Raw genomic sequence first — 21242 nt, 5'->3', positions numbered from 1 at the left:
ATGTCTTGAATATGAGAAGATTGTCCATTAACAAAGCCCTCGAATGAAATTCACAAACTCGGCTAAAACCAAATCTAAAATGCAAATTGTTCTTCTGCACAAATTTGAAATTAATAAGTAAGTTAAACAAACCAAGCGAATGAATTCCCGAAAAAGCATTAACTGTAATTTCTAATATAAACGCAGCGCTCTGATTAATCAAACCCTTTTATATAGTATAGTTTTTCAACGTTAAAGATTATCTCGTTTTTTTTTCATTTTTGTTGCTAATTTTATACAAGTTCTCAACATTAATTACCGTTTACCATTCGCCATAAGATAGTCTTTTGAATATACGTACACAATCACTATTACTTAAGTGAGGCGTAAATCTTAGATTCTAACAGTTTTTGCGAAAAATCAAGATTATATGTCAACTCTAAACCGCCGGATTTCATTTTGAAACGACTAAAATTGTACTTGTTAAGCTGAATATTTGAATACCAACTCTTTATAACTTCATCCCCTCCAATCTTTCCGAGGGGACCTTCTGTCAATCGAAAGCGACCCTACCGAAAAAATTATAAATGCCCAAAAAAGGAACATTTTTAAATGCACACTTTTTGCCCTGCTGCAATATAAAGCGCACCTTCCCAAAAAAAAAGTCATACGATGCACACAAACTATTATATTTGCAACTAGTTTTCGTAAAAAAAATAAAAACAAACAGAAAAGGAAAAGTAATGAAACAATCAGAAAACTTATTTCTCTGAAACATAAGAGCAACCGAAACAAGCGAACGTGAAGTGTAAAGCTAAGCATTCTCTTTTCCAAAACTGTTTACAAAAGCGAGCATTCATATTCGAAACAAGAAAACAAACTTATATAACACATTTAGGCGAACTAAAATGACGATACCGCTTGGAACACGTTGTATACAAAAGAAACCAAATTCACACTTATACACAGTGAAAATTATCGACAGTAAAAATAAATAAACGTTTTTCTCTCTTTCTCTTTACCAAACAATACAAACAAAAAAATACAACGGATCCATCAAATGATACACTTTGAACGCAATATATTCCACTTAATTCTAATACTCTTAAAAACAAAGCAAAACGATTACAAAACACACACACACAAAGTTTTAAGTTGCTCAACCCTTGGCTTGAAGAAGTAAAAAAAAACCTCCAATCAAACCAGCTGTCCACGCGGTTCACCATCTTATGTGCTCTCGGTGACAGAACGTAGACAATTCTACAAGCGACTTAGGAATTTAACAAAAACCTTATAGAACAATGGAACAACATATCAGTTTTTATACCACGTTCTAGGAAGAGAAAGAAAGGAGAAGGAGAAAATCATACTCCCGCAAGGGAGCGAACTCAGACCAGAAGTCCGAATCTAACGTGAAGTGAAACCAATCCTGTCGAACAAACAATCATGAGCCTAATTATTTCCTGAAAGAGATCAGCAAAATTGACGAATTCAGCTTCCGTGCTGTGTTTCTTTGACTCCATCCGGACCCCGTTTCATCTGTAGTGCCCCATTACTCATCTCTAGATAGGTAGATCAAATATTTTCAACTACCCCCTTTGAACCCGCTCGAGGTTAAACTACTTTTAACCGGTTGATTTTGAATTATTTGGCACATCAAATTAAATCCGTACATCGAATCGTTGGACTTGGTTCATATTAACCTGTATACATGGACCTGCGTAAACACGAGACACACACCATCAGATAAACATTATTGTATTATGTAGCAGAACGGTGCAAGTCGGTCGTGTGAATCACAAAAGTGTTGAAACAAAACACAGAAAAAAGCTACACTAGTTCTAAAACTGCGAAAGTAAGGATTTGACTGAGACTTTACAACAAAACTAACGGAAAACAAGCGTAGAAAAATGCGTAGATAAGCAGCTTACAATAGCAAACCAAATTAAACAATATAAAGAAGAGAAAAAAAGAAACACCGCTGTCTGCTTCCAATGTTACGTTCCTGCAAGTTTTCCAATTAAATTTGCGCACGTTGTTGTGTTCGCTTTTCTTTTGGTATAAAAGCTACAGTAATCGTTAAAGGAAACAAAGAAAAATCATTTGGAGGTAAGAATAGCACAAAATAACAAGCAATTATTTGTTCATTTGCAAAATGTACAGCAAAGCTCCAAAGTGTAACGAATGTGCAGGAACGGGACAGGCGATTAACAAATATGAGAATAGAAGTTGAGACGACCGTCATGTTATATAATTTAGTAAGGTGTAGAATTTGTAAAAAAACTCAGAATAGTAAAAACTAAAATGAAATAAAAATTCAATACAATAAATAATTGATAATGGCCAGTCCCCATTTGAAACCGAGAAGCTATCAATGCCACGTCTAGAGAAGAACACACACATACAAAACAACTCATGAGGAAACCTGCAATCTATTTCCCCTGCCCGGCTAGCTGAAAACAAAAATCCATAAAATGCTGCATCGAAGGCTGACCTAGCTCTTGGTATCACACTTCTACACGGTAGCGTATTTATGGTGAAAAACAAAAAAGCAAACAAAAAAAAACAAAACAAATAAATACCACTATTAGCGGAATCAAGCAAATGGAACGATAAAAAGAACCACAAGGACTTTTTTCTTGTTAGCTGTATAGGTTGATGTTATATTAAAACAATAAAGCAAAAATAAACTCGACTAAGACAAAAAAAAACATTACGGAATATTACTTTAGTTCCTGTTTTGATATTCATTTATTTTTCTGTTGCTGTAAAATAGAGGTTAAGTGAAAACTAATCTTTGACAAAATGAAAAGCAAAAAAGGGAGAATAACTAACGTCTAAGGTATAAAAAAAAGAAAAAATGTATATTTGAGGAAGCAGAAAAATGCGGTTTTGTTGCTGAAATAAACATAAAAATTCTATGTAAACTGGAAGTGATTTACGAATCCGAACAAAAAAAACCTTATAGGTTGCCATACTACAATCTCGTAGTCTTCTCGTGCCAGTAAGTTTTCTACTGTTTTTTTTGCACAAATAGTAGGGTAAATCTATTTATGTAAGATATGTCTGTACCGAAAACTAGGTCTCTGACAGCACATCATAAAAGGCTTATCGGTAATTAAAAACAGGCCCCTGACAGGACACCATGTTTTCGTAGCAATGAGTTCTATCCTTAGTCACCTCACTGGTCAACTGCTGGACTGCTCGATTGCGCAACTGGTTGACTTGACTGCTCGAATGGGCTGGTCGATTAGACTGCTCGATTTGATTGCTCGACTGGACTGCTTAACTGTACTGCTCGACTAGACTGTTCAATTCGACTGCTCGACGCAACTGCTTGATTGGACAGATCGACTTGACTGCTTGACTGAACAGCTTGAGTGGACTACTCGACTTAACTACACGATTCGACTGTTTGTCACATTTGCTTGACTTACTACTAGACCCGACTGCTCGACTGGACTGTTCGATTCGACGCTCGACTCAACTGCTCGATTCAACTGCTTGATTCCACTGCTCGAACGGACTACGCGACTCAACGACTCGAATGAACTGCTAGACTCAACTACTCGATTGGACTATTCGAATCGGCTGCTCGACTCAACTGCTTGACTGAACAGCTTGCTTTAGCTGCTCGACTTGACTGTTCGACTCGATTGCTCGACCCAACTGCTTGACTCGATTGCTTGATTCGACTGCTCGATTCGCCTGCTCAACTCGATTGCTTGTCGCGATATCATATGGTCGGTGTTAAATCAGACCGGACCAAGTCGCAAAATTTAAAAAAATGAGTTTATGATAGCAAACAATCAAGAATTTTCTAAGCAACATTTTAGTCTGACCAGACTACATAAATGTTGCAAACAGCCAGATGTTTTTATTCAGTTAAATAAAATCCAATACGACCATAAAAACTTTTTGTTGCAGTTTCCGGCTATGATTCTTTATGTACAACATCGTAGAGCTATATATTATGCTATATAAGAACTCAAAGAACTAATACAAAGATTAAACATCTTCGCAAACACTGGCCAATGGAATGTATCCGCAGTTTTCGGAATTCTGAACAGACATTTATATTTTCCGGATCCGTTCAGGCTCAACTAGTATTTTATAAATCCCCACCTTTCGTTAAAAAGTGCCACGAATAGGAAGGTATTATGCCCAATCAATAGTAAATTTGAAATGAATGTTAGCGAAGAAGAGGACTGCCCAGAATCAAACCATTCGATGTCAAGTGACTTTAGCATGGGTTTATTCTCAGACCCCCCTCCCCCTCATTTACTTTTCCTTCATGCTGAATTCTAAATTTAGCCATTGTTGACAGTGCAAAAGTTTCTCCTATAGTTAAGTGGTGAGAGAAACGTATGAGTCCTCGGACGGCTATCGCATGAGATAGTACTGGCAGTGAGGAATTAAGTCTCGTTCCAGTCGGATCGTTATTGAGAACTTTTTTAACCGGGCTGTCGTCCGACATGCTCACGATATGCCCAGCCCATCGCAGGCGACCGATTTTTGCGGTGTAAGCGATGGGTGGTTCCCTAGGCAGCTGATGGAATTCATGGTTCGTTCGCCTCCTCCACGTTCCGTCTTCCATCTGCACTCCGCCGTAGATGGTGCGCAACACCTTCCGTTCGGAAACACTAAGGGCGCGTTGGTCCTCTACGAGCATAGTCCATGTCTCATGGCCGTAAAGGACTACCGGTCTAATCAGCGTCTTGTAGATTGTTAACTTCGTGCGGTGGCGAATGTTGTTCGATCGCAGCGTCCTACGGAGTCCAAAGTAGGCACGATTTCCTGCCATAATGCGTCTTTGTATTTCACTGCTGGTGTCGTTGTCTGCAGTAACCAGTGAGCCTAGATACACGAACTCTTCTACCACCTCGATTTTATCACCGTCTAAATGAATCCGGGGAGGGAGGTCAGAGTTCACTTCTCTAGAATCTCTTCCTTTCATGTATTTTGGTTTAGATACATTAATGACAAGTCAAATCCGTTTGGCTTCAGCTTTCAGTCCGATGTATCTTTTCGCCATCCTCTCAAAGGTACGTGTAATGATGTCAACGTCGTCAGCGAAACCAAGAAGCTGGACGAACTTCGTGAATATCGTGCCACTCGTGTCTATCCGATCCCCGCTCTTTTTATCACACCCTCCAAAGCGATGTTGAACAGCAAACATGAAAGCCCATCACCTTGCCGTAACCCTCTTCGAGATTCAAAGGGACTCGAGACTGCCCGTGATACTCGAACTACACACATTACTCGATCCATCGTCGCTTTGACCAATCGCGTTAGTTTATCCGAAAATCTGTGGTAGCGCATAATCTGCCTAATAATAGCTGATCTCGATCGATCTTGTCATACGCCGATTTGAAATCGATGAATAAATGGTGCGTGGGCACGTTGTATACGCGACATTTCTGCAACACTCGCCGAAGGGCGAAAATCTGATCCGTGGAGGTACGGGCACCCATGAATCCCGCTTGATATTGTCCCATGAACTGTCGACGACATAAAAGTTGGGAGAGTACCTTGTGGGCGGCGATCAACAGTGTGATTGCGCGGTAATTACAACAATCCAACTTGTCGCCCTTTTTGCAGATCGGACACACGATGCCTTCCGTCCAGCTGATCAGCCCCAGCCGTTTTATTGTTCTTCAGTCGACCGATCTCTTCTGCTATCTCCTGGAGGTCGGGGGCTGGTATTCTGTCGTCTTCTGCGCGTGCTCCAAGATCTATTGCCATATCTGTTAAGGTTAAGGTTAAGGTTAAGGCTGGTTAAGGTTAGGTTAAGGTTAAGGCTGTTAAGGTACTCGCCATAATACTGCTTCCACCTCTCGATCACCTCACGTTCGTTCGTGAGAAGATTACCGTCTGGGTCCCGAAACACATTTTCCTCCGGAAGACCGAGTTTTGCCTGTTCCGTGCTTGTTTACAATGCTCCACATTCGCCATCGTACGGTGTTGCAGCATTGTCGCACGTGCTGCATTCTTCTCCTGCACTAATTGCTCGCATTCGTCGTCGAACCAATTGTTTTTTCGGTTCGGATTCATTGTACCCAATGCCGCTAGAGCAATACTACCGATGACGGTCTTAATTTTTATGGAAGAATCTAAAATTTCTCGAGTTCAATTGATTCTCCAGTTATGCAGAAATTTGTGTTTCATTTGCATGGGACCAAACCACCATAGAAAAAATTCTTGCTCCCAAAATCCCCTACTTTCCAAATTTGGTGCCATTTGCTTGATGCGTTCTCAAGTTATGCAGAAATTTGTGTTTTATTTGTATGACCTTCCTCCCGCACCCCCTCTTAAATGGGGAGGTGTCACAATTTACCATAGAAAAAATGCATGCTTCCCCCACATGCCAAATTTGGTTCCATTTACTTGATTAATTCTCGAGTCTGGCAGACATTCTAAGGCTGTCACAGAAGAAATCTGAGATTTACTTCAATTGACGCTTCCTTGCTCCATAAGTCCATACATAAAATAAGATAAAAAACAACATTTCCGATGAGATTCCCTGTAACGATTAACATGATTATAATCAAAAGCTGCATTATGCGATTATGTATCAAATGAGTACATTTTCTTTGATTTGTGAAATCATTTTCGACTAGATGCTACTTGCATGTTTTAAAAAATCGACGAAAAAAATCAACCCTGTTTTACTGCTAAAGCCCTGTATAGAGTTCCGAGCGAAGTGAAAATCCCATACAAAACGTTCAACTTTTTCACTAGCGCAAAAACTGCATTTCGCTTCACTCGGAACTGTAAACAAACGTGATCCACCGAAATTAAAGATTGTGGATGACATCTTTTTCACTTGGGTACTTTTCTTTCGCTCGCGTCTACGTTCGTGAACAGGCTGCAGCTAGCGAAAATTTGGCGTTTCAAGCCAATGAGTGTGTAGAGGTGTGGAAAAGGAAAATATTTATTAATATTGGCAAGAAAACTTCATGACTCCAAAAACATACCGCAACGAGCAATGCGGATTTTTTGTAGAATTAGACGTCACGCCAAACTGTTATTACTGGTTTTTCGGTTTTAAAAACGTATTGATAATGTTTTGCGCTACACTTAATTACTGCAGCACCATTGCGCCACTTGTAAATACCGCATTGGCTTAAAATTTATTTTCACTTCGCTCGAACTGTAAACCCTTCAATTCACTTCGCATGAACTGTAAACCGAAAGCTCATGAAATTATGAAGAGATCCACAGTCTTTATTTCCCGCGAGCGAAAAGACACACTTTTTCACTTGCTTCGATTTTCACTTCGCTTGGAACTGTATACTATGCTTAAGACTTGCAGATTTTAGACTTAAGTTTAGAAAAACGACGAAAAACAGTATGCTTTTTTGTTCAGAAAATACGAATCGCCACCTTTCTTCAGCACAGAGCTACATAAAAAGCTACCATAATACTTACTGGACAGCTTTTGATAACTCTCCGGGTCTAGTTGTTTTTGCAGCTGTTCCATCAAGTCCTGAGAATCACGTCGCATCAAATCTAAAACAAACAAAAAATAAAGCATCAGTATTCAAATATGAATTCATGTAAAATATTTAATACTTACCGTTACCGCAAACGTACTTCACAATTGTTTGGAAATCGCTGGTATTTCGGAAAGAAATTATCCGCGTCGGTGTCGATGATGGCTAAGTTAGCCAGGCTAACCTGCACAACCTGCATCCTGCATGCGCAATTCTAGATAGAATTAACAAAAGGGCGAATGTCGCAAATGTAAACAAAACGGGTGAGAGTTATTTTTTGCTGGACCAGCATAGGAAATTCAACCCTCACTCGGTTTGTTTACGCTTGCGACATTCGCCCTTTTGTTAGTTCTATCTAGAATTGCACAATGAGTAGTGTAAACAACACAATTACTTTTTTCATCCAAAAGTACGTAAAATTTACCCAGAGCAGAGTTGCTAGAAACATTCGGCTAACAAAATTTTTACTTATTTTTTAGTACATTATCGACAACTCATAATTCCAGGGGCTTGCGATGGGTGCTATGTTTTTGTTGCCAACATCTCAGCACATCTCGACAAGGTTTTGGCAGCAAATTTACCTGTCAGACGGGCGCTTTTCTTGCAATAGCGCTCTTCGTTAAGTCGACTGTCAAACACCGTTCGTTAAGATAGGGATAGCATCCCGCTGCATAATTCGTTATGTGCGCGAAACGGTGCTGCTACCTTCCCAGTTTGTTCTATTTGTGATGTATTTGTCGGTGCACAGGTTTGTTAAAGAGTGAAAAATATAGACAAAACTTTGCACCAAACCTTCACAAACTTTCCATATGGCAGTTCCTTGAGAGTACAAGAGGTCGATTTATGCTTACATAGCGAAATGAGCAAAATTGACTCAGAGTTGAGTTCGAAATTTCACTCAAACTGTAACTATGTCATGTTTACTTAATTTTGAGTACTTAATACCTGCTCTTTGGGTACTTTTGGTTTTCCGTATACGCTTAGCCAGGGCTACTCAGTGACTGAGTTGAAACTACTCATTTTTTAATCGTTGTATGGGGCTGTCAAAAAATGAGTAGAATTGCATATTGTCACTGTGCAAAAACTACTCAAAATTGAGTGTTGCCGCAATCAGATTTTTTCGCGAAAATTTGTTGTTGATTTAACGCTTGTTCGCTCTCGTTTGTTTTTTTTTAAGTTTTTTAAAGTAGTTACTGGTTTATTTTTGTGAACAAAAGTGAACGCAAGATGCACGAGTCATCAAACTTTTTAAATACTGCTGGTGGATGTTCGGTGCAAATCGCGAGTTGGAGCGGTTAGAGCTGACTGTTTAATTACTGTTGGAGATGACCTTGACCTGCTTTGGACTGCAGCAAATTCATAGATGTGCTGCTGCTGATGAAACGGACAAGAGAATATATTGTAAGTGCCGGTGAGATTGTTTTGAACTTAATTATTTCACATAACTACGATGTTCTGCGTGCTAAACGCAGAATCGTAAATTGTATAGTTTTAAATTTGACTTTTTATGTTTTACTAATTTAATTTTGCAGAGGTGTGCACCGCTAATCAGCTAACCGCGAATTAGCTAACGAATAGTGTGTTCACTAGGTTTTAAATGGGTTAACGCTTCCAATTAGCTTCCACTAAATAAACTTTAGTTAAATAAGTATAGGATTTTTTTGGAAATAATGCAACTATCTATTTATATCAATTATATTTACTCGCATCGCGACCGCCAATGGTCAATTTTATCATTTTTTCCATCTCATGCTTATTTTTGTTATTTTGAAAATATTTAATTTATCGGAGGCTTCCAGAACTTTCTTCTTTCTTTACCAGCCGAGAGCCGCGGTGGCTCTTGCCGCATCAAGAATTCCTCTCCATTGTACTTAATCCTGCGCTACTCGTAGCCAATTAATTGTGCGTCTCGACACACGCAAGTCGGCTTCAGCCTGGCCAATTCACATTTCCGTTACTCATTTGACTTTCGGCAATGAATTTACCCAAGCGATATAAATGTAACAAGTTGCCTAACGGGAAGCTGACAAGATCGTTTCATAATCGAGAAGGCCGAACAGAAGAAGAAAGCCACTGTCGTATCGGCGGAGGGGAATGCTGAAGCAGCGAATTTTTTTGGCTAAATTGGCGATGACGGTTTTGTAGAAATGCGAAGAATTGAGGTGTTGCCTATATGCCAGTCGGCCAAACGACACTGCTTAATTTGCCCCAGAACAGTGACGTCAGAGAGGAACCAGATGGAAAGCAATTCAGTTTTTGATTGATTTAAATGTTTTAAGATCTGTTTTGTCAAATTATCTCTTGTTTATTTAAGCGGTTTTCTTATTATCGTATCTATTTTATAATGATTACTAAAAACAGTTTTACTTATTTGGGTGTCTGGCAAACGATATTCGCTTACAAAGCCAATTAAATCCTGAAGGCTGCGCTTTGATTTTTGAGTGGCTTCTACGATAAAAATTAAATATGCATTTGTTGGTAATCTACCCAAGCAACCAAAAGTTCGAATATTACTTGACACGCGAACTCGAAAGTTCATAATTAGTTCAGATTCAGTTCCGTGGAACTTTCACGCTGATTAGTAGTGTATATCAAGTATATGTGGAACTAAATGCTTTAAGAAGTGCTGCGAGTACTTCATAGATACTTCAAAGCTATTAGGATGCTACATGAAGTTCTGAAGTAACTTTAGTTGCTAACAAGTTCTGCGTGTTGCTTTTTTGTTTATATTTCTGGTGATCAAACCAGCAGAACCTGAAACTATTGGAGATTAATTTTTATTTCACTTGAATAAATTTAATCCTCGCACATTTCTAATTACAAATATAAATTAGAAAGTAATGCTCTTCATTATTGTGTTGTGTAGCATATGCTGTCGGTATCTCACTACTACAGTTAATTGGTTGGTTCCAAACTTTATGTTCTATAATTAACTCGCGCTGCATAAAGCTGCTGCAAGTTCTAAATCGAACTTTTACTTAACAACTCATTGGCAAAATTCACATCGCTTGTATACGACAAAGGTGACGCAGTGGATCGCTATAGGTTTACAACGCGGAGCACCCGGGTTCAAACCCAACAGCAGGCAAATGCAACGAATATAGAAGTTAGGTAGAAGTATAAAAATAGAACATAGAAGTGCTGCTAAATTTGTTTTTTCTTAGTTTTTGACAGTTTATTTCGAAGCTGCTTAGCGTTCTATGCAGTGAACCCAAGACAGCTTGAAAGTTCGGTTAATTACTTAAAAGTGACGCTGCTTAGCAAGTTATAGATTGATATACATAAAGCTGTTTAACCCTTGTTAGACACCATTATTCGAACTCTTGGTTACTTGGGTATACCTATAAAAATGGGTTTCTGTCTGCCCGTATGTTCCTTATAGAATCGGAAACTACTGAACCGATCAGAGTGAAAATTTGCATGTAAAGGTTTTTGGTGCCAGGGAAGGTTCTTATGATGGTTAGAGATCTCTTACCCCACTAAGAGGGGGGGGGGCTCCCATACAAATCTATACCTATAAAAATGGATTTCTGTCTGTCTGGCCGTATGTTCCTTATAGAATCGAAAACTACTGAATCGATCGACGTGAAAATTTGCATATAGGGGTTTTTGGGGCCGGGGAAGATTCTTATGATGGTTAGAGATCCCTCCCCCCATTAAGAGGGGTATCTGCTCCCAGACAAATGAAACACAAATTTCTGCATAACTCGAGAACTAATCAAGCAAATGGAACAAAATTTGACATGTGGGTGTTTTTGGAGACAAGAATATTTTCTATGGTGAATTGAGACCCCTCCCCTCTTTAGAAGGGGAATTATGACCTCTCTCCCCTTTAAGAGGCGGGGCTTCCATACAAATGAAATACAAATTTGCTCATAACTCGAGAGCTAATCAAGCAAATGGAACCAAATTTGGCATGTGAAGGTTTTTGGAAGCAAGAATTTTTCCTATGGTGAATTGGGACCCCTCCCAACTTGAGGAGGGGTGGGGCTCCTATATAAATGAAATACAAATTTCCTCATAACTCAAGAACTAATCAAGCAAATGGAACCAAATTTGGCATTTGGGGGGTTTTGGAGGCAGGATTTTTTTATGATAGTTTGAGACCCCTTACCCCTGTGGTAGGGAGATAAGGACTCTCATACAAATACAACAGAAATTTTTGCGTAACTCAACAACTAATCGAACTCGAGTAATTTTAGACTCTTTCAAATTTTTCGGGAATTCTCGGACAAAATTTCAAATTAAAACACCTAATATGCTACACGCTATGTCCGAAGGTACTTATTATTTAACCGGCATGCACCACAGATTTCTCTTCACAGGATGTTAGTATTAGTCAAAACAATTAATTCAATGAAGGTCTTAAAATATTTTATCTTAGGTTTTTTGCAAAATTCAATTTTTAAGGTCATTTAGGGGTCACCCCCTCTCTAGTGATCATATCCGTTGTATTCCACCACCTCCGATTTCAACCAAATTTGGGATAATTGCTCATTTCGACCCCACATTCATTTTCTCAAAGTTTTGTACGGATTGATCAATCCCCCTTGCAGTGACGCTTCTCCATTTTTCTCAGATTTTCGAAAATACTCATTTTTCACTGCATGTCACTGCAAGGGGGATTGTGAATCCTGTGAAGAGAAATCTGAAGTGTATGTAAATTAAATAAGTACCTTCGGACATAGCGTGTGCTAGCGTCACCACCACTATAGCACAGAGACTATAGTTTCCCAACTAAATGACTCTTTTGATTTGCACACTGATAACCTTTGGCTCCTCAGGCGCTAGTATATATAAGCGTGACAATAGCGCCAGAAGCTAGTTGTTGTGAGTTTATTGTAGAATTTTATGCGTCTTTAGCGACAAAATCTCTATAGTTTCTCAACTGATTTGACATAAGTTTTATCCTAGTGGGGATCTTTTGCTTGAATGTCTATTCTCTGTGTCTAAACATTGCTTCCTTGCCGACCTGGGCGTTCATATCCCCGATGACGATCTTGATGTCCGTGGTGAGCAGCTCTCGTACGTTGCCTAGAGGTGCGCATAGAGCGCTTCCTTCTCGTCGTCGGGTCTACCTTCGTGTGGACAATACATGTTTATGATCCTCCATTTTGCCCATCACTACGAAGCCCATTCCCAGCTCGTTGGTCGCTCCGACGCTCTGGTAAAATTGCACGTTGCCGCCACGGACCCTGCATACCTTTTCGCCTTTGCGACAGTCCTGCAGTGCCACGATGCTAAAATTTCGGAGTTCTAACTGATCGAGTAGCACTCTGTCGCCACCGAACGAAATTTAGCGATCTGCAGTCCCAGTTGCAGTTGCAGTACCAAGATTCCATTGCATGTCCTTATTTCGTCGCCTTTGTCTATGCCGAATGCTCTGAGTACAATTTTCTTGACTCTTAGTTTTTTAGATTTAGACACTACTAGACGGTACTAAGGCCTACGCTACCAAGTCTCGTGATGGGGTTGCCATCTTAAAGTGTCGAGACAACACTGTGCCTCCTTCCCTGTTGGTATACGACCTCTGTTTCTACCGGGGTTGGTTACCGGATCTCCGCTGAGGTAGCTCGTATTTCGGCTGGTATCACGTGGACGTAGGGATAGGAGGCTAAGCACAACTATGGGATCTGTTTTGCGCTTTATCCAACCATTTACCATCTTTTACCATTTACCTTATGCGTGCATAAGATTATAAAAACCTATTATACCAAGCTAACAAAACTACTAACCCATTTGAAACCTGACGAACGCACTATGCGCTAGCTAGTTCGCGGTTAGCTGATTAGCAGTGCCCACCTCTGTAATCTTGCATCAATTTCGAATACATCAATTATTGCACACGAATATCAATAATAATTTATATGCATTATTTATTAACCAAGCTTTGCAATGAATGCACTCTCATCATTTCTTTATGTATGTATTGGTTTATTAAGCAACTACTTTACTACTTTTGTTTTTTTATTCTTACACATCTTTAGTAGTTGGTACGTCTTTCTATTTTCAGGGAGCAGAATAAGATGTTGTATCCTTGGCCTATTGCAGCCTGACCTTGGTTAATGCCACAAATTTTGCCCCGGAATTGTTTGGAATTGATCATTGGCGGAATTTGCGCTCATTTCTAGGGTCAGCAGCAGTCGAACCGATCGCCCTTTTTGTAGATGGAACAAACCATTCCTTCCATCCAGTCCTCTGGTAGCTTCTCCTTCTCACAAATCTTGGAATTTATCCAAGCTATAGCCATTGCCAGCGTTTCTCCATGTTTATACGACACTACCGGTAGGTGGTCCTCATGTTCATGAGCATTATTCATTGGGGTGAAAACGACCCAAGTTTTGAGCTGGCTCTCATTCATCCATTTTCAATCCGAATTTTGTTTTCTTTGCCTCGTTTAAAATATATGACCCAAAACTGGCGCCTAAAGTAAGTTGGGGAATATTTTGTTGATGTTGACTGATGGCGACTTCAGCGTCGATCCCGGAACAAATGATGAAATGAGACTGATGTACAATAGGAACATTTTGGAGTCGTATAATATACGGTTCCCGAGTTTGGGATGATTTTAGGCTACATAAGTTATTTAATTTATTAATTTATTAATGAATCGTAAAACAACTGTTTGTTTCCAGGCATGATGGGGGGAGGGAGTTTAATCATTTCTTACGTAAGATTTTCATGCACGAAAAAATAATGAAATCTCATCACATTTTTTAATAGCAACTCATACTCATACTTGTTGCAAAAATTATTAAATTGATAAGTTAAGTTGTGAAGTGACGAAATCCTTCATGCTGCAAGGGAATGCCTATAGCAACCTGCTGAGTATTTTAGCCTGGCCCTCTCAGGGAAAAGGGCTACATGTTGCAGAGCCATCTGATATCTTCGGTTTACGCTATCATTCCAACATATTTTGTTGCAATTGCTTATCCCATTCCCGCACGGCAGCCGCAAAATCACGTCACGAGAAACATTTTTGTTTACAAGTAGCTTATTAAACTAATGTATAGCATCTGACTACCAGTGCTACCAGTATAGTAAACAAAGACGTAGTCCTACGTCAAAAAGTATTGCCTCCTAAACCCCCCACAGGACAAATTTGTTTCCATTTGCTTGATTAGTCCTCAAGTTAAGAGCACAGACAAACAGACATAACACTCGTTTTCCATTCTTCGTACCGATTAAACCGTCATTTCAAATTTAGGTTAATTGGGAATGTCTCCGTTTTGGTCAAATTGGTGCTTTTTGACGAAAGAAGTGGAATTCCCCATAAAAAATACTTGCTACTTCGATGGATACCCATGTTGCTATTTGATATTTGGGAATGTCGATCATAGATGGTGCTAGTGTTCAGGCTAAATGTTAGGTACGATAATTTTTGTTGATTTTTCTTATAAGAGTTATGTCTGTGTTAAGAGGAAATTTGTATTTTATTAGTATGGGAGCCCCCTCTTAAAAAGCTGAGGGGTCTCAATTCACCATAGAAAAATTTCTTGCCTCCAAAACCCCGCACATGTCATAGTTGGATCCATTTGCTTGATAAGTTCTCTAGTTATGCAAAAATTTGTGTTTCATTTGTATGAGAGCACCCCGTATTAGGAGAGATACGGTTCTCTAATTATCATAAGAACCTTTCTTGGCCCCAAGAACCCCTAAATGCAAATTTCCACGCCGAACGGCTTAGTAGTTTCCGAGTATATAAGGAACATACGAACAGACAGACAGATAGACAGAAATCCCGGTTCGGTTTCATTCAGTAGTTTAGTAGTTATTATTGTCAATTGCAAGGAAAATTGTACCATCCAAAGTGCGATATCGCTCATAAAAGTGCTATTTTAGCTTAAATCGTTTCGGTGTCTTCGGCGCACTTTTTCGTTATCTTCCAAGCAATAAGTGCGCCTAAGAGACTGAAACGATTTAAGCTAAAATAGCACTTTTATGAGCGATTGCGCACTGATTGATTGGACAATTTTCCTTGCAATTGACAATATCATTTGAAAGATTCATTAAAACGTTACACTTCTATTTTCGTTTTCACAAATTGCTACCCAGTATATGTAAACAAAGACGTAGTCCTACGTCAAAAATGTCACCCGAAACAGTTACCGGATGTTCCGAAACCGACGCTGAAGTGGCCATTAGTCAACAAAATATTCATCAACTTACTTTAGGTGCCAGTTTTGGGTCATATCTTTGAAACGAGATAAAGAAAACGAAATTCGGATTGAAAACGGTAGAATGAGGGCAAACTCAAAACTTAAGTTCAAATAATGTGAAACTTTTTCCGATGCATTACGAAGGTTAATTACAAATAAATATTCATAATAATACATCATACTAAATTAGATATTTTAATTGAAATAACATATTCGAAATGAGTATTTTCTAACCATTTCCTTCAATAAAATGAGTAGTTTCCACCCATTATTCTAGTTAATTAAACTGAGTAGAAACTACTCTGTTTTGACAAAATGCCCGGTTACTCAAAAATGAGTAGTTTCCACCCATTTATCCAAGTAAATAAAACTGAGCAAAAACTACTCATTTTGGAGAAAATGTATGCCTACTCATTTTTGAGTGACAGCACCTTTACTCATTTTTGCGTACCCACGGTTTTTCCGAAACTGAGTAGTTTTTTACTCAATTTTGAGTAGCCGAGGTTGAGCGTGTATATATAGTTTGCCATTCGCCGCCAGATGGCCTTTCGGTTCATTCCTTGGTGAGCAGCACATTAGTGGCAAGTTTCACTGCTGTCTTTCACAGCAAGGTTGGCAGATGTACAGTCCGTACATACTGTTGATATTCATGGTTGATTTATTTAAGAAAATGTCGAAAATGTATAGATTATGATCTGGTTATTCCGGTATTCCATAGAATTTAAATATTGCAAATGATTATGAAAAAGCTACGATTTGAATTTTTCAAAATACGTTCTCAATTTGGCGAGATGTGTCTGTCTTTTGTTGTGACTTGGTTACTTCCTTACTTCGGACTATAAAAAGGTAACTCTCTTCATATTTCTGGCATCTCGGTTTTGCATAAAAAATCTTAAAACTATAAACAAAAACATTATTCAATGATTCAATGCGCTCTCTAAAATATTTATTAAAGGTGTTATCTTAGTTTTAGTGCTACCGATTATTACCGTAACCAGTGTTAAAATGGGGTTTTTAACCATTCTCAAAAAAATGAAGCAAAAAGAAAAGGAAATGAGGATTCTACTGCTGTAAGTGAGGTCGATTCTCGAACATTAGGTGTGGGCATTCGTCGGAATTAGTCATCATGTTTTCACTTCGTTCTTTGCAGGGGCCTCGATAATGCCGGCAAAACAACTATACTAAAACGCTTCAACGGTGAGCCAATCGATCAGATCTCACCAACGTTGGGTTTCAACATCAAAACGCTGGAATACAACAACTACACTCTCAATATGTGGGACGTTGGCGGACAAAAATCGCTGCGATCCTACTGGAGGAATTATTTCGAGTGCACGGACGGTCTGGTGTGGGTGGTTGACAGTACCGACCGAATGCGGATGGAGTCCTGCCGCGAGGAGCTATCATTGCTGCTTCAGGAAGAACGGTTGGCTGGTGCTACGCTACTCGTACTAGCCAACAAACAGGACCTTCCCGGGGCCCTAACCAGCAATGAAATCAAAGATGTGCTTGGATTGGAGAAAATCGAGACCCATCACTGGGCTATTCATGGTGTTAGTGCTGTGACCGGAGAAAAGCTAGTAGAAGCCATCGAATGGCTGGTGGATGATATTTCACGAAGAATATTTACACTGGATTAGTTGGTAAGTCATTTAAAAAAATATACACTTGATTAATCGAAAAACTTACATTTGAGAAAAAGGAAATGTCTCATCCATTTTTAATTCTGTGGAAAATTTTTAAGTGAAACACAATGCTCTTATCATGATGGTTTTATATTTTCCACTATCCAATCCATATAGTGCCCGACCCTGGTGTAAATGCTGGGAATGTTTTTTATACCACAGCTGTTTACACCGATCGAAACTATTCCGAACTGTATAAAACGTGGCTCCCCGTGCAACAGTCCAACCGTTCCCAGCGGCCCTCCCGAGTCACCCCTGCAGCTGTCCTTTAAGTTTGTACCTCCCGCGCATAGTTGACTTTCGCTGAGTGTTATCGATAAACTATTGTTTTTCATTATCTGCTCGCATTTACTGTTTTCCACCCGTGGAAGATACGCCTTCAGCAGAACATTCGAGACAGAGTTGGCCTCTGTCGTTCCCCAACCGGTCAGCACGTACTTGTTGTGCAACAAATTACGAAATTCATCAGTCGCAGGCAGGCAGATGGGTTTTATTTGATCTGAAATCAAAAAATATTTTAAATTTATTTGTTTTAAAATGTTTTCTGTTCGGTTTAATGTACCACTGAATGTTACGCTGGATGCTAATCGTATAAGTCCAATATCGTTACTAAATCTTGGTCGATTGTAACTTGGATGTGTGATCGTGTTTTCAACCGCGACATCTTGAACTGGTCCCGCGCAGTCTCCTTCTTCTCCTTCACAGTCAATAGCCGTAATTTTATTGTGTTCTCCCAGCCGAACATGATCTCTAGAAAAAGGCAATTCAACTTCGTGCTTGAATAATAAAAACGGGACTTACAGTGTGAGCTTACTGTCATGCAAGCAGTGAGCAGCTGTCAGAACGTAACGCTCGTGAATCAACGTTCCCCCACAACCATCAACGATTTCTTGGTCAAAATCTTTGAACCTCAGCAAGGCCATCCATGGACACTCGAATACAGCGGTCTCTTGCCCGTAAGCAACTCGATCTGCTGCCGTAGATCCACAATTCGTGGGCAGTACGGTAGTTGGACTGCCAACCACCGTCTCAACCTCAGACAACTGGCAGCACACTGCCTTACTGACCTCGGGTAAACGGCACACCGCTCGACGGATGTAGTTGATGATTCCCTGCGATGGCCTTTGCTTGTTTTTAAGAATATTGTAAATGTTTCGACAGTACTGAACCGGTACGCAAAGGCCTGGCTGCTGAATCGGAGTTGTGCAGGGTTCGCGTTCTACGGTAAGAGAGAAAAGTGTTATGAAAACCACGGTGGAAACCCTTCCTGCGTATGAATCACAGGTGACAAAGCGATCGTTTCACTACATGTCGCTGCGCGTCGCAGACATTTAGTTTTAAAACGTTTGATCCTGCAGATACAACGGTGTTAAGTATGGTACATGCTTGCGTTTTTAGAAACTATCACTGATGTTTAATAGCTCTTGATCTATTGATTTTTCATTATTCGAAAACAATATTAAATATTTGAAAAGTAATCATGTTTTTGTGGAGTCAATTTTAAACATTTTTAATAAATTGAAAAAATAGAAGGAAGTATCTTACTGATCAAGTTTAGTCAAAATAAGGTTTGAAAAAACTTAAAAAGTGCGTACAATGTTTCCGGAAAGCCCAGTATCAAGCACCAAACTATAGCAGCGCAAAAAAACATATTTACAAGAATAAGCTTGTTTGTCATTGACGCATGCGCCACTCCTTTCCAAAGTCAAAATTACCATTAAAGTCGAAAATATGATGGACCTATAACTTACGTGCAACAACTTTCAATAAAATCGTACAACTTAGTCCGGCGAGCACTAAAATTGTTCTCAACATTTTTTGTAATAATAATACCAATTTGATAATACTTCAGTCTTTTTTAACTCGAGATGATTCTCGTTCCTTTGCAACTACCTTCGACGCTACCGAATAAGAGAGCTACGTCCGTATCGATCGGATCCTTCCACACGACTGAGCATAATCGTAAAGCGCGGAGAGGAGTAATATTTACGATCGATCGCGAACGCCAAACTGTCGATCGCGGCTGCTGCTGCGAGACGGAAGATAACTCACGTCACGGGATTAACATACCATAAGCATGACTCTGATATAACCAGTTTACGGGCCGTGGTATGTCATGTTGCCGTTGGGTGGATTGCAATCGATCCTTTCTGTAACTGTCGAAATCACGTGCTCGGAGGCAATCTCATCTGGAGGGCCGGCTTTGAAATAACCTAGCCTACGTCATGCGGCATTGACGCCACCATCTGGCTTGAAGAGGGGTGTGTTCACTGTTGCAGCTCCAATCGGTGAAGAGGTGTTCCAAAAAAAAACTTGAAACTTGCCTAACTTGTACAGGAAAGCAACCGGGGATCTGTTTTAAGCGTTGAGCTATCATTCATTACCTAATTTTGGATGCAAACTAGGACAAGTTCTTCGCAAATCAAATTTAGCTGAATTTTTGATACCTAAGTTTGAAAATTTGGTTTTTTTAAGTTGGTCACTGATACGCTCCTTCCGGCCGGCCCCCGTACATCATAAATTGTCTTGAGCGTTTCGCTCGCTGCTCGGAAGGAAGGTAGTTGATATTGGTGTGATATTATAAGGTTTATCGTTTATTACTGCTGCAAGATCAATTTGATAGTTCGAAAGCAGACACTGATGAAGCCTAAAAGTCGTAAGCGAAATGCGTTTCTGTTGGAAAAAAATTATTTCGTAACGGAATTTAATTGTGAAAAAAAAAATAGTTTTCGTTCATTCAACTTTCATATTCTTTCGTGCGGCCCGTGGACTGATTTGACGGATTTTGGGAGGTTGCAATTAAATGAGTTTAGTCTTGATGCCTCGTGCATGGTGTGAAGCTTCCGGTATAAATGTTATTTTGTTATGAGCAGTAATGGTCAAGAATCATAGCGGCCCGCAGTTTTCATGGAAAGATCTGATTTGGCTACACCATGGCTACACTTCGGAATCAATTTCAGCACATGAGATGTGTGGGTTGCTTTTGAGCTAGGTCCATAATTTTACCTTACAATTTGCTCCTGCACGTTCCCAGCCAGGTATAATATGGTTTATAAAACCGATAACATTCCCGGGATTAGCAGACCAAATTTCACTAGGAAATAAGCATCTTTTGTCAAGAAATTTAGCTCTGCTCATGTAAAGTGCACTGCAACTACAAAACAGATGCTCTGACGTTTGGCTTTCAATATTGGAGAAGCGACAGATACCATTTTCAACACGATCCATGTTCTTTAAATAATGTCTACTCGGACAGTGCCCTGTTACTAGACCGGTGTATGTGCACAGCGCTCTCTTATTGAGCTCTATGAGCTTTTTGATGGATTTTACGTTTGGTTTAAAGAATCTTTTTGACTGGTTACAACCTCTGACAGCCATTCAATTGGCCGTCACCTTTTGTTCTTCCCAGCGTTTAAGTTCCATTTTGATTGTGCATTTTGATATATCGCAAAAAGGCTCCGGACCGATAAATTCCGAATTGGAGCCCGCTTTTGCTAACTCGTCTGCTACATATTTCATTGCCTTGAATACCCCAGTGCCCTGGACCCCAGTATAGATTTACTGTATTCATTTGGTATAGCTGCCGTAACGAAAGAATGCAATCTCAGACTATTTTCGATGTGCATTTGCAAGCGCTTATCGTTTTCAATGCTGGTTGACTGTCAGAGAAAATGCATATATTTAAATGTTTGTATCTTCTCCTCAAGCAAATATTCACATATCCAATTATTGCAAAGATCTCCGCCTGAAACACAGTTGGCCATAGTCCCATTGCCACTGATATTTTTGTTCTAGGGCCATAGATTCCAGCACCTGCCTTGACGAACCATAGGAACTCCCCTCTCCCAGTCGGAGCGCGAAGTTTCACACACCTCGTAAGGAGTATCATAGTTATCCTCCGGATTCATCCAATCTCCGTTCAT

At 39.6% G+C, this 21242-nt stretch overlaps 2 protein-coding genes across 2 annotated transcripts; one reads left to right on the top strand and one right to left on the bottom strand.

The window, feature by feature from the left end:
* Positions 1–16574: 16574 nt before the first annotated feature.
* LOC128745166 (ADP-ribosylation factor-like protein 2) lies at positions 16575–17297 on the top strand. Its single transcript, XM_053842180.1, has 2 exons — positions 16575–16704; positions 16785–17297. Exons 1-2 carry the CDS (start codon positions 16640–16642, stop codon positions 17272–17274), a joined length of 555 nt encoding a protein of 184 aa, XP_053698155.1. The 5' UTR covers positions 16575–16639; the 3' UTR covers positions 17275–17297.
* Positions 17298–17396: 99 nt separating this feature from the next.
* On the bottom strand, positions 17397–21242 carry LOC128733896 (serine protease grass-like). The gene is made up of 4 exons (XM_053827754.1): positions 21137–21242; positions 18121–18538; positions 17882–18069; positions 17397–17818 (listed from the first exon to the last, which is right to left on the bottom strand). The coding sequence occupies exons 1-4, from the start codon at positions 21240–21242 to the stop codon at positions 17397–17399; spliced, it is 1134 nt and encodes a 377-aa protein (XP_053683729.1).

Source organism: Sabethes cyaneus, chromosome 1, assembly GCF_943734655.1.
Source record: "Sabethes cyaneus chromosome 1, idSabCyanKW18_F2, whole genome shotgun sequence".
Lineage (NCBI taxonomy): Eukaryota > Metazoa > Arthropoda > Insecta > Diptera > Culicidae > Sabethes > Sabethes cyaneus.
Note: the sequence above shows the minus strand (reverse complement) of the source record. Positions and strands in the feature narration are given on the sequence as shown.